Genomic DNA, 18,702 nt, shown 5'->3' with positions numbered 1-18,702 from the left:
CTGCATTGTAGAGTCAGTGGAAACTCATCTTTACCATGATGACGTGATTGTGTGTTTTACAGCACATGCTTAAATGTGAGCATGGAGTCTCATTTATTACTTTCACTGCTACGAAAAAAAGATATTGCACATCACGTGTATGGTACATTTGAAGACTTTTATTGTATAAATCATAACATATCCATGACCAAAATCAGTTTTCGTCAAATTGCAGAACAAGCTAGTGGAGGAAAGAGACAGATATTAACTTACTTTCAAGAAGATGCTTCATATTAGTGCCTTGGAATATTTCAGTTAATACGTTATTGACTTGGCAATCGAAGACAAAGAGGCGAACGTTTATCCAGGCACTGAATCCATTTATTTTGCTTTGAAGCGACATTTTCCTCCCTCGGGAAGGCAGAATATTGTCTGAAGAAACTGCAAATGAAAGTTGAGAAAATAGGATATCATAAAAGATAGGCTTTGTGGGTTTTTCTTCCTGACAGAAGACAGCACGTGGTCTGTGCAGTTTAGCCAGAGTGTGTTGTGTCACCGGCACTTCCTCTATATTTCTTTCATTAGTCACTTATCATGTTCTTTCAGGCACCTAAAGTAATTGCATGGTGTTATAATTATACTTGTCAATTGTAGTTTCCTTTACAATTTCTGGGAATACCTATGATTGGGAGACAGAGTGCCTTTCAAGTGATTTTACACAGCATTATATTTTCAGAAGGCAAAAGAGACCCCACCACGTATACAACAGGGGCTAAGGCTGCAGTTGCCTGTCAATCCCATCAGCTACTACATTTCCTAAAAATGTAATTATGTTGTCCTTAAAGTACATCGTCCAAGCACCCCTCAGTGGTAGTGCATTTTTGCACCTGAGATGTATATAATTATACTGAGTACGGGTATCCTCAGACCAGCCCATCCAATGAGGGGATCTGCGTCTGAGCTTCCACAAGGCCAAATGTCATCACAGAGGCGAAATGTTGTTTTAGGAATTCCTGGCTCGCCACTTGGATGCTTGGCATAAGCAGCAACTCCTTTCTCATGGAACATGCATGTGCCATTAGTGCAACAACTAACCGAAGCAGCACTATAGCTATGAAATACATACCCTAAGAGCTACAAAGTTAGGTATGAAAATAAAAAAGTAATAATAAAAATGGCTTAAAATGAATAAAAAATTAGTTTATGAGATCAAAGATAATAACGAAAACTAAAACTGCCTCATACGAAAGTACTGGAATGTTAGCCTGTGGGAAATGCATGTGAACCAGGGAGCTCTTTGTGACCAATCCTTAAGTGACTATGCCAGGTTAAGGGTTGTGTAAAAAAGTGGGTTAATTAGGGGTGGATGTGAGTCCACCACAAGTAATGAGGCAGCAAGCTTGGTAGGGTAAAACACAGTTTCAATAATTTAAACCTGAGTTCAAGACACATAGAAGACAGGTCTCAGTTAGGGACATTTCTAAAGTATTTAGCAGTAACAAAACAGTTACAAAGCTAAAACACAATGAAATAAAAATCCCACACCAATTAAAAAAAAATAGAAAAACAAATATTGAGCAAAATTAAACCAAAACATCAACAATCCAATATGAACTTGTAAAGAGCTAAGGTAAAAAGTACTAAGTAAGAATAAGGTGGAAATCAGAAGTTATTGTTCATTGGTGACCAATACCTAGGTGTGAACTCAAGCCAACAGTCATGGAGCGTTAGTCAAATACAACATGTGCGTCATCCGTCAAAATTGTTACCTTCTGACTTAGGGCCTGATTACGAGTTTGTCAGTGTGGGAGCGATCTACCACTCTAGCACCCCTCTCCCACACTGCCATACTCAACCACTGGCTGCCTGCCAGATTATAAGTTTCTGCTGGACAGTCCTTTGGCGGTCCCACGGTTGTGCCTATTAGAAAGACACGCAGTGGGAGTGCCTAAGCCATTTCCAGCACAGCATAGACTGTGCAGTCCATATCATGCAGGAAAGAGGATGCATGCACACAGGGGGGCACACCATGTGCTCTCCTGCATGTATTCCCAGGGCCAGAGGCAACAGGGGGGCAACAGGGCCCCCTTAGTTTACTCACTGGCAGCATTTTCATTGCATGAGCACCACTGCCATGTGACCACTGGTGGTGAGGAAAATTGTTAATGCTTGGTGGTGCCGTAGCAGCACCGCCAATCATATGGCAGTCCGAATGCCGTGGTTATAATATGGCGGGCCATACACCGGTGCAGCAGTCCCCGACCACCAACTGCACCTCCTATGTGGGTTTGGTGGTCCGATAGACTATCAAACTCGTAATTAGTCCCTAACTCTCTAAAATGAAGTATCGTGCACAGTTCTCTTGAAGTTGGACGGCTGTTAGACAAGGTCCTGCTGAAGCCATTGTTTTTGGCAGGGACAGCTCCAAGCAGGAGAAATTCAAATTTAGCAGCAGATAAAATCCTTTCATCAGGTGGATACTTTTAGCACCTTCACTCTGTCAAGGTTTCTTACTTCTGACTTTCTGAAGGTCCAACTTTGTGGCCTTCTTGCTTTGCTTACCTCTCTGTTTTTTGCTGAGCTTCTGCAACTCAGCCCTGGTGATGGTGTTGAAGTTTACCAGCTCAGTCTCCATGGTAAAACAAATGGTGATCAGTTACTTAAATTTAGAAGAAGGCGAAAACAGCCAATGGAAAACCAAAAAAGAACTGAAATCAGATTATTTAAATGGGATTCGTGAGTTACACCAGTCATTGTATGGCACTGCACAAACACAAGTTCTGGATCCTAATAGTGATCACCAAGGTGAGAAATTGGGTTGTTGGTTGAATGGGGTAATAACCCTGTACAAACAACAGCCATATTCCCTGTCAGCTAATCCATAAAAGTCACAAAATTAACCTGTGCTTAACCTTTTAGTGGCTTGACACAATAGCAGTCAGGCTTAACTTAGAGGCAACGTGTAAAGTATTTATGCAGCACCCAAAACGTAATAAAGTGAAAAGACAACACAGAAAAATCACGCATCAATTTAGAAAAACAGAGTACATTTCAATAAATGATCTGACACCAAAAGGACAAAAATCCAAATAGTAGAACCGGAATTACACATATTTAAGTTTAATGTAAAAACGAGTGCCTAAAAGATCAAAGTGCCAACCGCGGGCATCTAGTCGCGCAAGACTGTGAGAAAGTCGAAATATATGGCCCACCTCGATGGAGCACGAGTCGAATACACAGAGTGAATTGTCTGTGCTTATCTTTGGACGTAGAAGAAATTTGAAGAAAAAGTCTATGAGAAGGGAGAAGTTCAGCGGGTCAAGGCTGCATGCAGTCTCCAAGAAGGAGACACCATCATCGGATATTCACTGGACGAAGTCCTGGTAAAGGTTCTGCGTTCGAACGTAGTCTCTTTTTTGGAAGTCGAAAATCTCCAGCAGGTTGAAGCTGAAGGCTGTAGCCTAGGAGAGTTCCACAAGCCTGGTTACCCCTTTTTTTCGAAGGCCCACTGAACAGGATTTGCTGCTGCAGAGAAAAATTTATCGGGAACTGCTGCAAAGTCAGGTCGACCGACGGTGCACCATAGGCGGATAGACAAGTAGGTCAGTCCCAGTCTCTTCTCGGTTCGCAGAAAAGTTTTTAGCCAAAGTCTATAGTGTGGGTTTTTAGCTGTCAGTGCACCTTTAACACCACCATAATGGGTCCAGGACTGCAGGAGCACTACTTGGGCGGTTAGTACGCACTCCAGCTGGTTCCAGGTTCAGGTGCAAGATGGTGGAGCCTCTTCTGTCCCTGAGGCTCTGATCAGGAGGCCAATCAATTAGCCCTTGAAGTGACTCTGGTATTTCTAATTTCAAGAAAAGGAACAGGGCTCAAGCAGCAGGGCAGGCCTCTAAGGGTTCAAGACAGTCTTCAGGCAATTAATCAGTCCTTCCAGGTGTAGCAAAGCAGCCCTCTGAAGTACACAGAAGGCCACAGCAGCAGGCAGTCCTCTGAGAGTCCTTCCACAGATCTAGAAAGTGAACAGAAGAATGGGTCTGAGGGTCTATTTTATACCTGGTGCCTTCTTTGAAGTAGGGAAATTTAACTGAAAATCTGACTTAACCATTAAGGAGTATTTTAATTATAATATCTTGAACACCAAACAAAATATTCATCTGTTCCCAGTAAATACTTAGCACTTATTAAATGTAGTAAGGCAACCCAATGTTATGCTACAGAAAATGAAGGCCCCACAGTAGTGAAAAATTTATTTAGGTGTTTTCATTACCATTACATGTAAAACTTAAAATTACATGTCCTGCCTTTTAACTGCAATGCACCCTGACCTATGTGTTGCCTACGGCCTACTTCAGGGGTGGCGTATTTGCCATGCAGTGCAGTGCAATGAAGCAGCGGCCCATGCCGGTAAGATCGGTGGGGCTGTGGGCCGGGTTGGGGGGATTCAACAGACGACCACAAGGGGAAATTAAATAAATAACTAATTTTCCCTCGTCCTCATCTCTCAAAACTCCCCTCCACCCCACCCCACCGCTCTTACCTGCAAGGGCTGCTGCTGGTGCAATGGCAGATCTGAGACATGTTTTACGGATGTATGACGGTACCACGCGTACTTTTACAACGCGTACCGTTACAACGCTACTTTTACCACGCAAGTCGTTACAACGACTTGCGTGGAGGGGCGCTGGATAGTAAATTTTTTTATTTACTATTCCAACTCCAGTCCCCGTGGACTCTAGGGAAAGGAGTTGGATAGTAAATTAAACTATTTACTATCCTGGAGCGCCCCCCAGCGCAAGTCGTGGTAACGACTTGCGTTGTAAAAGTAGCGTGGTAACGGTACCGCGTTGTAAAAAATGCGTGGTTACCGTTGTATACCATGTTTTACAGGGCAACTTAAGTGGGTAGTATAACAAGTGCCTCAGGCCCACTAAGTGCAAAACCCACAGTTGATGGACAGAATGCAGAACAATCTCATACATTCACCCCAGTACAGAAATCTGGGCCTAAATCCATTGTTTTTTTGTTCACCATGCCATTCTAGTTTGAACCTAACCATATGAAAATCAGTCTTGACCCTGTGCCCCATGGGAACAGGCCAGCCCGAACTGTCAAGCCAGGTCTTCCCTGGACTGGAAATAAGCATTGTAGAACCGGTTTCGGGCTTTCAGCCCCCATCAGCCAGGATAGCTTGATTCCAGTGGCATGGAGAGCACGGGACTCACGTCTGAGCATACTCGTCCCCCTCGGGTTGACAAATGAAAAAACAACAATTGATGGACAGAATGCAGAACAATGTCATACAATCACCCTAGTACATAGATATGGGCCTAAATCCATCGTTTTTTTGCTCACCATGCAATTCCAGTTTGGACCCAGCCATATGCAAACCAGTCTAGACCCTGCGCCCAATGGGAACAGTCCAGCCTGAACAGGCAGGCCAGGTCCTCTCTGGACTGGAAACAAGCATTCTAGGACCTGTTTCGGGCTTTCAACCCTCATCAGCCAGGATATCTTAACTCCAGTGGCATGGAGAGCACCGGGCTCACGTCTGAGCATACCCGTCCCACTCGGAGTGACAAATGCAAAAATAACAATTGATGGACAGAATGCAGAACAATGTCATACATTCACCCCAGTACAAAGATCTTGGCCTAAATCCATTGTTTTTTTCCTCACCATGCCATTCCAGTTTGGACCCAGCCATATGCAAATCAGTCTTGACCCTGCGCCCAAGTTTCAGCCCTCATCAGCCAGGATAGCTTGACTCCAGTGGCATGGAGAGCACAGGACTCACGTCTGAACTGGGGTGGTGGAGTGAGCTAAAGAATGATGATGGATTAAACCCAGATCAGTTGACTGGGGGTGAGTGTGTGATTTGCTCAAACGCTCCGTCCATCATCCCCTTTGGTATCGCTTTGCAGGCCCACTAAGTAATATTTAATGTACGGGCCCTTAGTATATGGTATACCACGTTACTAGAGACTTATAAGTAAATGAAATATGTCAATCCGGTGTAAGCCAATATTACCACACTAGCTCTTTAGCATTGGTTAGCAGTGGTAAAGTTCACAGTCCTAAAACCAACAAAAATGAATTCAGCAAAGTAGGAGGGTGAAGGCCAACGTTTTGGGGAACATCACCCTAAGGCTGACCGGTCTAACAGATTTGATGAACTATGTTTGAGAGAAAATCTTTTTCTTTCATGATTTTCTAAAAGAGGTCATAGAAGGTGCTCCAGAAGCTAAAATGAGAACACACTTTCTATGAATTCACACTATCTTTTCTTCCCTATGAGAAAAAAGTCTCAGCAATGTCAGTTGATTCCGCAATGTTTTCCTTTAGCTTCACCACAGTGTTCTAATACACAACCAGAGCGCCGGCATTCTGTACTTATGACAAAAGTGAGGCACACCTGAACACCATCAAGATGGAATTAAAGCTGTAAACATCATTGCATTTCCTAAAGAGGATACTTCAGTAAATGTACAAAATGAAAGATTTATTTTTATCATAGAAATTAAGGTTGTGCTCTAGAAAGTTCAAGTTTCCTATAAGTTCTCAAATTTCTTTTTCATCTATGTCAGAAAAAAGTCTGGCATGATGAGTGAACGTATACTTCCAAATCCAGCAGTGTCAGTTGATTCCCTAGTATTCTACTGCAGCTTCACTGCCTTGTTCTACTGAACAACTAGAGCCTTAACAGTCTCTATTAACGACGAAGTGTGGCACAGTTGGATGCCATATTGGTGTAATAAATCCTGTGAACTGAAATATTTCCTTTACAAATTAAAAAATGAGGGGGTTCATTTCATCATAGTATTCCTGTTAGTGCTCTATGATGAGAGAAAACAAGAGCACATTTTCTATAACCTCTCAAATGTCTTCCTCATCAATGTCAGAGAAAAGTCTGGTATGCAGAGTGAAACATGTACTTCTAACACCAGCAGTAGTATGTCTGTTAGCTCCCTAGTGATAAACAGCAGCTTCACTAGAGACTTCCAATGATCAAGTAGAGTGCTAACATTTTGCATTCAAGACAAATGTGAGGCTCTCGTGAAAGGAATAGGAGTTTAACGCCTGTCCTATATGAATAGAGTTGAATCCTGGCCTGCATCCACGGGGGTACGGGCGCCACAATGAACATCTCAATGTATGTTAAAAAAATGTTTCATTCACCGAAAAAACTAAGTTTAAAGTGGTATCAAAGTTAGGAACTGTGATTATATCTGACTTTACAGTTTTTTTAAACCTTAGAAATTGATTGAAAAACAAAAACAAAGGTTAATGTGACAGTTATAGTTAGGTATTCAAAAAACCTTAGAAATTCACTGAAAAAAATAAAGTGATGTTACAGTTAGGTGACAGTGCAACATTACATTTTAAACTAAAATAAATCATCAGTAATAATTAACTCAAGTAACTATAACTAGTGACCCCAGCACTAAGCACAGTGTTGTCATCAATGATGTAATTTCAGATATCGCATTGATGTTATCAATGCTGTCATACACTATGTAATATATGAGGTCATAAGCAATGCATGGGTTGGTCTGAGTAGTAGTTACTTCAGTTAACTGTAACTGGTTAATTTCAGTGTTTTTTTTTGTTTGAAATGTTACATCTTAATTGACATTTTCCCCTAACTATAATTTGATTTGAACCTTTAGTTTTTTCTGTTAATTTAATTTTTTTGTGTGTAACATGAAGTCATATTTTTTTATCATACCTAAATGCGGCCAGGCCCTGCGCCAAATACCCTGTTTCTGGCTAACCCCCATGGTCTTGCAACAAGCAATGCCTCCATGTTTCATTGGGATGCTGGGGTACCAAGGTACTTCTGTGAAATTACATGGGGGGGGGGGGGGCACTGTGAGTGTCACACGAGTATACTGTGGCGCCACAAAAAAAAATCTTTTTTTAATTTTACCCCATGGGTAATCCATCTGGGACTAGTCAACAAGTATCCCTAACCCAACCCTTTATCTCCTAGAAAGTGTGGTGAAAATTGGTCATGGTATACAATGGTACATTATGGGGACATAACACTAAGGGACAGATTACGAGTCTAGCGGTCCAAGGACCGCCAGACTCATAGTGGTACACTGGTGGTGAATACAGCCACTGCAGCACTGGTGGTGCGACCACCCGATTATGACTTGGACAGCCGGATAGCACTAGGCCGCCGGCTCTGCCAGGGAACTGCTGTTCCCTAGCGTAGGAGCAGCGAGATCCCACCAAGCATATTATGATTTTCCTCTCTGCCAGGCTTTTCATGGCAGGACCCCCCTGTGCCTCAGACATTCGTGGATGCACACAGTGGAGCATAACATGTGCCCCCCTGTGTGCATGCACGTAGGTTCCTGCACGGTATGGACTTTCGAGTGCATGCCGTGAAGGAACCTTGCAAGTCGTTCCCATTTCGATGCCCTTTTAAAAGGCACAACTGCCTTTTAAGGAGCACCACAGGGGGAACTACCACATCACCCACCTGCCAGACCACTGTAAAGTAGTAATCTGGCAGGCGGCGGTGACCTTCGGCAGAATGGTGGTGTGGCAATTTTAACCGCTGCACCACCGCTCTGCTGTAAGGTCGTAATCTGGCCTAATGTGTTTTAATACATTTTCACCGATTCAACTGATAAATGCAATGAGAAGACTCAGGAGTTGTGTTACATCAAGTATTGGGACCACTATTTTTGTGACATGCAACATGAAGTAATACAATTTTAACAAGTATCGTACTTGTGACTAGTAATATTGGCTGCTGTAACGCATTGCAGAAAAAGGATATTTAAGTGTAACCTACGTTACAGGCGCAGTTGCTTTTATGATTATTTTTGTACCAAAGCGGATGTGCATTTTTGCTTAAGACATAAATTAATTACAGGGTACAATGTTTGTTATTGAACAATATGGGAATGATCTCCATTCGAATATGACATCCAAACCAGGCATCTCAGTTAAGTCTTGTTTCTAAAACTAATTGTACAAGTTTAGTGCTGCACATACAAGCTATGTACTTGATTAAGGCAGTAGCATCAGTCAAAATGTGTCATGAGTCATTGCAATAAATCATGCTTTATGGATATCCTGAGTAAGCGCAGACCCCTTTTCTTTCAAAGGAGATGGTACATTTGGATTACTGTGGTTGGGAGCTCTTTTCGGCACTGCATGACACCCCCAAAGGGTTAGGAAGTTGTAACATTTGTAATATAGACATATTTAGATATATATAAAACACTACATTATGTTTGGAATTTTTCATCTTCATGGAAGGGTAGAGTATGGGGTACTAGGAGTTTTAGCGTTTAGGGTTTGATAGTATCTATGCGTAGTAAGAAGTTTTTAAGGTTCAGGAAAGGGTATAGGATAGTGATGGTAAAGAATTTTTAGCCTAGGGATGTGTTGTGTTTAGGAGTAGTAAAGAGTTTTAGGCCTCAGGGTGGGTAAGGTGTAGGGGTAGCAGGCGTAGCAGGCGTATTAATGTTCAGGGAAGAAACCTATTGATTTTATTTATTTATTTAGTACACTTTGCTATAGATTTGCTTCACCAACCAGTTATTTGAGTTCTTTACATACAATTAAAACTACATATTACACATATGTTTAACAGAGTAACAAGAGGGTCAATCAAACTGTAGGAGAATGGAGGGAGCGGAGAGGGGAGAGGGAAGAGAAAAGAGGCAGTTGTCATAGAATAACCATTGAGAGTGGCAAAATTATATTTACATAGAAAATTAAGAGACTATGGTCCATTAAATTACAAGAGAAATGTGTGACTTACGAATCGAGTGGGGTCTCTCAATTTAGTGGAAGGCATTGATTCAGCAAAGTGGCAAACAAGTAGGTTTTGAGTTTCATCCTGGTTGAGAGGATGTCTAGCACCATTCTTAGTTATCAGAATGATGTTCCAGGTGGTAGGGGCCAAGCATGTGAACGAATTGTCTATGACCTACTGCAATTTTGAATTTTGGGTATTTTTTTGAGAGAGAGTCCTCGCTCTGTGAGATTCTGGTGCAGCCAAATATTTTAAAGAAATCAGATAAGTAGATTGGTCTTCCCATGTGAATGGCTTTGAACATGAGGCATGAGGTTTTAAATGTGATTCTTGCCTCCGGTGGGAGTCAATGAAGTTATCTCAGGGTAGGGAATATGTGGTCAAATTTTCTTTTCTCTTAGATCATCTGAACTGTTGAATGTACAACTGCTTTTAGGACAGGCCAGATAGGAGGTCACTGTCTACATCTAGTCTGGGGATTATGAGTGTGAGAACGGTAGTCTTTAGGTGATGTTAGAGAGGTTTTTGATTGTTTGTAGTTGATGTAGATGGAAATTAGCCATTTGGGTAAACTTTTTTTATGTTGGGTACCAATGGAAGTGAGTTGTCAATGATTTTTCTACTGTTAATGGGGTGGGTGGGTAATATTATATTCACAATGTGGGTCATGTATAAGACTTCTTTTTTCTGTTGTTTGAATTTTAAAGAGTTCTCAGATGACCAGAAGAAATTTTTTTACATGCCTCTTTTGTGAATTAGGATACTATTTACAGAGGAGAGTTAAGCAAAGCTGCTCAACATCTACTCTTTATGTAGCTGGATGCCCATTTTTTCTAGAACTTGACTTAAAGTTTTGACATATATATTGAAAAAAATGCAGGATCTGAAAAAGCCTTAAAATACCCCTAGTGATGTCTGTCAGGTCTAGACATATGGAATCTTAGTTTTACCAGTTGCAATCAGTTACATAAAAAGATTTCAACCATCCCATTTCGTCCCATTTAGGCTCATTCAGTCTTTGAGTGCTTTTAGGGGGATTTCATGATGTTAGGAACTCCTATGCAGAACAATGACTAAAATTAATTATGTAAAATAACTGTCTAAGTAGACCAGGAAATAACAGTACTTTGAAAATAATGTTATCCTACATACTAGAGTTCTCATTTCTGCATTCACAATGACTCAATGGGAAGAAAAAACACTACCCGGCTGAACACCAATAACTCTGGTTCCCAAACGCAGATGGCAGTTAACAGTGGAGTAAATACTAAATAGGCTACAGCAAGTTGTATTGTAACTGTTGGAGGCATGGCATTAGTTTGGTCATTGTTTTAGTTTAATCAGTTTTTATTAATCCAAAAGCTTTTCCTATCCAAATTATGTTTCTCTGCTTTCGATGCACTTGTAGACAGTTGTAGACAACAAGGGATGATATTCCGAGTTTTTCGAAAAGCAACAGATTAAATAAATATTAATGCTAAATTTTTATTTTGAACATTGTGATCTAGGACTAATACTGGAATTTGTTTTGTGTTACCTTTCAATTTTTCACTGTAATAAATTTTTTACCAAATTTTGGAAATCTCTAGATGTTACGTCTGTGACTCAATGTTTGTACCTTGAAATAGAGACAGGAATACTGAACTGTGTCTGCATTACCCGCGCATATGGTCGCCGCTTTAACCCCATAATATGAATCAAAATCATGACAGAAGACCGACCGAAAAACAGCTTTACTGTCTCAAAAGCCTGAAATAAAATAAACGAAGGAGGAGGAGCCAAGATCAGCCAAATGGAGTGCTAAATGGCAGCCAGATTTAGCCTCCACACGTCCTACTGCCATCCTCGAATCTACACAGAAAACATTGAGGAAGGAGGGCAGGATATGCCGGAACACCTCTCCAAGGAATACGTAATGGATATCTGGGTGGCAAGGTCCTTTTTCGACTGCGAGATGTGACACCCTGGAGTCAGGCGAGAGAGAGCGCGGCTGGCTGTGCGACTGTGGCGTGGCAGCAATGCAAGGAAAGCCGGGCTTGGGGACCGTCGGCTACAGTTGTGGCTGCAACTGCGGCTGTGAAGTCGAGGTAGGAATAGGTGAGCCGCAGCCGTGTTCAACCATTTCTTTTCAAGCGCAAGGGGGTTAGCTGTCCCTCGCTTATTGAGAGCCCGGACACCCGATGAAGCGGCTCAGCTAGGTCTGGGTGCGGCTTGCAGGCAGTGGCGTAACGAAACTTGAGGGGGCCCCCCTGCAAACTACATGGAGGGGCCCCCCTCCCATCCTCCGTGCCAGTCTAGAGCTCTCAGACCAGCGACCCGCCATCCCTCAGGGGATGCGGGGAGATTGTTACGCCACTGTCACCATTGCAGCCATTATAAGTAAGACTGGATGGTGGAGTTAAAGGTTGGGCTTAGTCTGCCAGCAGGCTGTCTTAGGTGGTGGTCCATTCATTACAGGGACCCTGCCATCAGTACGCCGGGGAAGTTTGCCCAATTTTAGGTGGGTTTCCTGATGCAAACTCCTGTCATGATATACAACATCGGGCCCACTCATCGTTCAGTTTTGACAAAAGTGCATACACTGCTCCTTCTGGTTGCCGTTTTAAAACATTAGACAAAGCAACAATGCAGTATTTCAAAAGCAGATGTAACTACAAAGAGCACATTTTGATAATACATTTTTATTAGTAGACAATAGCAATCTTAAGAGGCATTGCATAGCTTCATACACACTGTGACCCCAATTCCATCACAGTCTCTCTCTCTCTCTCTCTATCTCTATCTCTCTCTCTCTCTCTCTCTCTCAACGAATCAGTCTCTCTCGCTCAGTCAGTCTCTCTCTCTCTCTGTCATTCAGTCTATCTCAGTCAGTCAGTCTGTCAGTCTCTCTCTCTCTCTCTCTCTCTCTGTCAGTTAGTCAGTCATTCGGTCACTCTCTCTCTCTCTGTCAGTCTCTTTATCTCTCTCTCTGTCAGTTTCTCAGCCAGTCTGTCTCTCCATCAGTCAGTATTCAGACTCTGTGTCAGTCAGTCTCCACTCTCTCTCCACTCTCTCTCCACTCTCTCTCCTCTCTCTACTCTCTCGACTCTCTCTCTCTCTCTCTCTCCACTCTCTCCACTCTCTCTCCACTCTCTCTCTCCACTCTCTCTCTCTCTCCATTCTCTCTCTCTCCACTCTCTCTCTCTATCCACTCTCTATCTCTCTACTCTCTCTCCACTCTCTCTCTCTCCACTGTCTCTCTACTCTCTCTTCACTCTCTCTCTCCACTCTCTCTCTCCACTCTCTCTCTCTCCACTCTCTCTCCACTGTCTCTCACTCTCTCTACTCTCTCTCTAATCTCTCTCCACTCTCTCTTCACTGTCTCCCAACACTCTCTACTCTCCCTCCACTCCCTCTCCACTCTCTCTCTCCCTTCTCTCTCTCTACTCTCCCTTCTCTCTCACTACACTCACTCCAATCTCTCTACTCTCTCCACTCTCTCTACTCTCTCTCCACTCTCTCTACTCTCTCCACTCTCTCTACTCCCCCTCCACTCTCTCTACTCTCTCTTTCTACTCTCTCTCTCTCCCCACTCTCTCCACTCTCTCTCCACTCTCTCTCTCCACTCTCTCTCTCTCTCTCTCCCCGTCTCTCTCTCTCTCCACTCTCTCTCTCTCTCCACTCTCTCTCTCCACTCTCTCTCCACTCTCTCTCTCTCCACTGTCTCTCTACTCTCTCTTCACTCTCTCTCTCCACTCTCTCTCTCCACACTCTCTCTCTCCACACTCTCTCTCTCCACTCTCTCTCCACTCTCTCTACTCTCTCTCCACTCTCTATACTCTCTCCACTCTCTCTACTCCCCCTCCACTCTCTCTACTCTCTCTTCTACTCTCTCTCTCTCTCCACTCTCTCTACTCTCTCTCCACTCTCCCTCTCTCCACTCTCTCTCTCTCTCTCTCTCTCTCCACTCTCTCTCTCTCTCTCTCTCCACTGTCTCTCTCCACTCTCTCTCTCTCTCCACTCTCTCTCCACTCTCTCTCCCCACTCTCTCTCTCTCCATTGTCTCTCTCTCCACTGTCTCTCCACTGTCTCTACCCTCTCCCCACTCTCTCTCCACTCTCTCTCTCTACTCTCTCTACTCTCTCTCCACTCTCTCTCCACTCTCTCTCTCTCTTCACTGTCTCTCTCCACTGTCTCTCTCCACTCTCTCTCCATTCTCTCTCTCCACTCTCTCTCTCCACTCTCTCCACTCTCACACTCCACTCTCGCTCTCCCCTCTCGCTCTCCACTCTTACTCTCTACTCTCATCTCCACTCTCGCTCTCCACTCTCGCGCTCCACTCTCTCGCCACTGTCTCTCTCTCCACTGTCTCTCTCTCTCTCTACTCTCTCTCTCTCTCTCCACTGTCTCTACACTCTCTCTTGCTCCACTCTCTCTCTTTCTCCATTCTCTCTATTGCTCCACTCTCTCTCTTGCTCCACTCTCTCTCACTCCACTCTCTCTCACAAAGTAGTGTGCATTGCCATGGGCGTCCGCAGAAATGTTTCCAGGGGGGGCAAATTTTTTTACTTCATCACCATCCCCCTTGCACTCTTCTCCCCTCTGCCTTGCACCCTTCTCCCCTCTGCCTTGCACCCTCCTCGCCCTATACCTTGCACGCTTCTCCCCTCTGCCTTGCACCCTTCTCCCCTCTGCCTTGCACCCTTCTCCCCTCTGCCTTGCACCCTCCTCGCCCTCTACCTTGCACCCTTCTCCCCTCTGCCTTGCACCCTTCTCCCCTCTGCCTTGCACCCTTCTCCTCTCTACCTTGCACCCATCTCCTCTCCGCCTTGCACCCATCTCCTCTCTGCCTTGCACCCTTCACCTCTCTACCTTGCACCCTTCTCTCTACCTTGCACCCTTCTCCCCTCTGCCTTGCACCCTTCTCCTCTCCGCCTTGCACCCTTCTCCTATCTACCATTTTCCTGCCTCTTCCCTTCTCATATGAACTTTGCCCTGGAGAATGCTCTCTCTGGGGGCCCCCACTCCCACCCTTGTCAGGGTCCCGAGCAGTGCTCTGTGCTACCTCCTGCTCTCTCTCTGGGGCCCAAACTCCCGTCCTTGTCAGGGTCTCGAGCAGTGCTCTGTGCTGCCTCCTCTCTCTCTGGGGCCCCCAGGCCCCGTCCTTGTCAGGGTCCCGAGCAGTGCTCTGTGCTGCATCCTCTGTCTCTGGGGCCCCCAGCCCCCGTCCTTGTCAGGGTCCCGAGCAGTGCTCTGTGCTGCCTCCTGCTCTCTCTCTGGGCCCCCCTCCTTGTCAGGGTCCCGAGCAGTGCTCTGTGCTGCCTCCTCTCTCTCTGGGGCCCCCAGCCCCCCCCTCTCCTTGTCAGGGTCCTGAGCAGTGCTCTGTGCTGCCTCCTGCTCTCTGGGGCCCCCAGCCCCCCTCTCCTTGTCAGGGTCCTTGCTCTGTGCTGCCTCCTGCTCTCTGGGGCCCCCAGCCCCCCCTCCTTGTCAGGGACCCTGCTCTGTGCTGCCTCCTGCTCTCTGGGGCCCCCAGCCCCCTGTCTCCCTGTCAGGGTCCCTGCTCTGTGCTGCCTCCTGCTCTCTGGGGCCCCCAGCCCCCGTCTCCCTGTCAGGGTCCCTGCTCTGTGCTGCCTCCTGCTCTCTGGGGCCCCCACCCCCCCACCCCTCTCCCTGTCAGGGTCCCTGCTCTGTGCCGTCTCCTGCTCTCTGGGGCCCCCAGCCCCCACCCCCTCCTTGTCAGGGTCCCTGCTCTGTTCTGCCTCAGAGGAGCAGTGAAGACTGCTGTCTCTGGGCCCCCCACCCTTGTCCCGGGCCTGCTCCTGGCTCTGACTGAAGAGAAACAATGTTGATACTTTGTTTCTCTTCAGTCAGAGGGAGGGGGCGAGGGGCTCAGAGCAGGCTGCATCCTGCACCTGCTTTCGAGGGAGAGAGGCTTGCAAGCCTCTCTCACAGCTCTCAAAAGAGCTGAGGTGGGGGGCCGGGGCCCCCTTCATTAAGTGAGGAGAGAGGGGCCCCCCGCACCGCGGGGCCTGCGTGGGCGTTTGTTACCCCCCTGCTTGCAGGCGCCGGATGGCTACTGCTTGATACCCTGTTCCAGCCTGGGACTTGGGGCATGTGTCATTGTGTGAAGTGTGACATCATGCTTGCCCGTCATTGTTGGGCTGTTTTGCTCCTGTCCCTGATCCAGCTTCAACCCGGCCTGACCTTCCATATTAGACTGGGGGCTGGTGACTGGAGATCGGAGACTGGGGAGGCCGTGAAGCTGCAGGAGCACTGAGGAGCATTTGGTGCTGAAGGGCTGTGGAGTTGGTGTGGAGCGGACTCGGACTTGGACCATAGTCCAGAGTCGGTGAGCAGAGCCACAGGAGGGTCGTTGGGCCGCAGGTGAACCGCCAGGAGGTGGAGGAAAAAGGGAGAGTTTCCTCCCTGATTCTGGTTCTAAGATAGTCTCCCTATCGTCACATCTGTATTCTTTTATAGTCCTCTTTGGTGCCCGTGCTCCAGCATAGGTTTAGTATCCCGCCATAGGCCAATGAAGGTCAGTAGTAGCCCCTATTGCCTCAATCTGGACACATCTTGGAGGGCGGTCAGTCCAGGGCATAACACTCCCCCACCCCCGGCCCAGCAAATGTGTCACAGTTGAGCGCGGAGGCAGTCTGGTTACGCTCTGGGTGCAGCTTACATCCACTGTAGGGCCCCACTCATGCTGGCTTTGTTTCTACTGCAGTCCTCAGCTAGTTCTCTGCTGACATCAATGTTGACATAGCTGTTGGCTGTTGGTTGCTGTCTGCGGCTAGCTTAAGCTTCCATCATCATTGTCATTCTCTTCAACTGCAGCCCCAGTACTGATGCTTGGTAGCCTCTCTAAGCTTAAGCCTAGGTGCCTCTCCAAGCTTAAGCCTAAATCCCAGGATTTGGATCCTTGGGTTCAGGAAAAGCTTCGGGAGGCCACTGGACCCCTTTGGTTGTAGGTGAATTACCTACTTGGAGGTATGACTGCAAATAAACTCAGCTCAGGAAATTGGTTTATATAAGAGCCTGTAAAAAAAAAAAACAACCTTTTAAGGAATAAATCAATACAGTTGAATACCCTGAAAGTATTTAACACATTTTCTACCTTCTTCTCAAAAAAGGAAACAAGTATAAACAAAGTAGTGATGTTGAAGCCTAAGCTCGAATTTCTTCCTGGAAAAGTCGAAGCGGTCGAAGTGTCTGAAGCGGAACTCAAAAAAATAATTTCTAGCAAATTCTACCAACTTTTCTTCTGAAACCAAAGTGACTCAGTCTGGGGAAGAACTTATCCTTGAACCTAAAGTGGATAATTCCTTGTTGTTAAATCTTACTGTCTACTCTCCTGAAAATGGAGGGACTCAGGCCGAGGTTGGAAGATGGCTCAAACCTGAAGTGGAAAGCCCTCCAAGGGAAGACCTAACTCTCCCAGATATCAATATTAATCTGAACCTACTCCCAAAGGTTCCTCAGTCCTCCTAGCTCCTAAAGTCTAACACTGCTGATACTTCAACTCTCTCAAATTCTCAGGATTTTCCTTTTTGGTTCTCCCATTAAGATGCAGCTGTTTATTAGCACATCTATAGTTGGAATATAAATATTTAACTCAAGGCCATCCGTTACTTCTGATCTATCGTCAAACTTCCTCGTATTAAATATTGACACAGAGGAAAAAACTTGGATGTCTGAATCTCTGCAATACTTGAAAAGAGTTATGTCGTCTATTTTAGCCCTAGTGGAGAAATCTGTAAGTAATTCAGATTAAATCTTGGACTCACGTCTGTCCTTGGCATAAAATGTTATTTCTGATCGAAGATCCCCACCCATTAAAGTCACTTCAATGCCCTGTCATAAGTCCAGCTCTTGTAACAGGATCCCTTGGTAACCTCTTTCAGGATGTAATCCTAATCAGTCCAAATCTACACAAACTTTTGTTTTCCATCTAAATTGTCGGGAGTGTGGCACTAAGACTGGCACACCTTATGGTGTTAGAAATTATAATGGCAAAGAAAAGGTAGATATTGTGATGAAATTCTACCCCCCTCATTACAACAGCTTTTTGTGATCTCTATCCCTCCACCAATACCTGTCTTCCCAGGGCCCAGAGAAGGAAATAACAAATATAGAGCGAAAAGTTTCCCTATTTTTCTAAAAAGAGTAGATAAAAAAGCTGGTCATTCTAAAACGGAGGAACTAAAGGCTGAACTTCCTATATTAAAGGAAAAGGAAATCAAAAGTAAATCTATCCATAGAAAAAAGAAGGTAAATAGGGTAAAACGTCGAAGGATAAATAAAAAAAGAGTTAAACGCCTACGCTTTGACCCTAATGTAATCCTAAATGTGCCCCTGAATTTGGTCTTGAATGTTCAAAAGAGGTAAGAAGGACAGGTTGAAACTATTCCAAGGGGCCTCAATCTCTGCTATTGAATTTCAGCACCTCAATTCCAACTTTACAAGAAGTCTCAACTACAGGTTAAAGTTCTAAATCGATGGCACCTTGTAATCTGAACCCTAATGCTGCTTTATTTTCCTCCTCTCTAGGCAGTAATGTCATTTACAATCTAATTGGAATGGTGCCTGAGGCGGTTTGTCAAGCTAGCCATTTACCTTCTGTACCACTTTCCCTAGACTTTTCTTTTATTTTTGATAATGAGATGTATATACATTTTTATTGAATAGTTTTGCTGTAATTCCTGACCTCCATATGATCCAGAGTAGTGTTCAAGTTCAAAATCATAGCATTTATGGGAAAGCTAGAGCGATGTTTGGCTCTAAGATCATATCCAATCTAGTATTGTCAAATAGCGATAGATTAAGAAGTTGTGGTATTGATGTTTTGGTGGCTAAAGAGGAAATAGCTTAAAAAAGTGATTTACAATCAACAACCCTCCTCCTATTTAGACCGTCCTTCAAGGGACTTGCCTTACTTAAAGAAAGAAAGCATATTGCAGACA

At 44.8% G+C, this 18,702-nt stretch overlaps 1 protein-coding gene across 1 annotated transcript in view; it reads right to left on the bottom strand.

The window, feature by feature from the left end:
* LOC144762712 (uncharacterized) overlaps positions 1-18,702 on the bottom strand; it is a 127,559-nt gene that overhangs the window by 44,133 nt on the left and 64,724 nt on the right. The window contains exon 2 of the mRNA XM_078647959.1: positions 253-420. Coding sequence (XP_078504085.1) covers positions 253-382 — 130 coding nt within the window. The 5' untranslated portion in view covers positions 383-420. The remainder of the gene's footprint in view (positions 1-252; positions 421-18,702) is intronic.

Source organism: Lissotriton helveticus, chromosome 1_1 (genome assembly GCF_964261635.1).
Source record: "Lissotriton helveticus chromosome 1_1, aLisHel1.1, whole genome shotgun sequence".
Lineage (NCBI taxonomy): Eukaryota > Metazoa > Chordata > Amphibia > Caudata > Salamandridae > Lissotriton > Lissotriton helveticus.
This window is presented reverse-complemented; position numbering and strand designations above follow the sequence as displayed.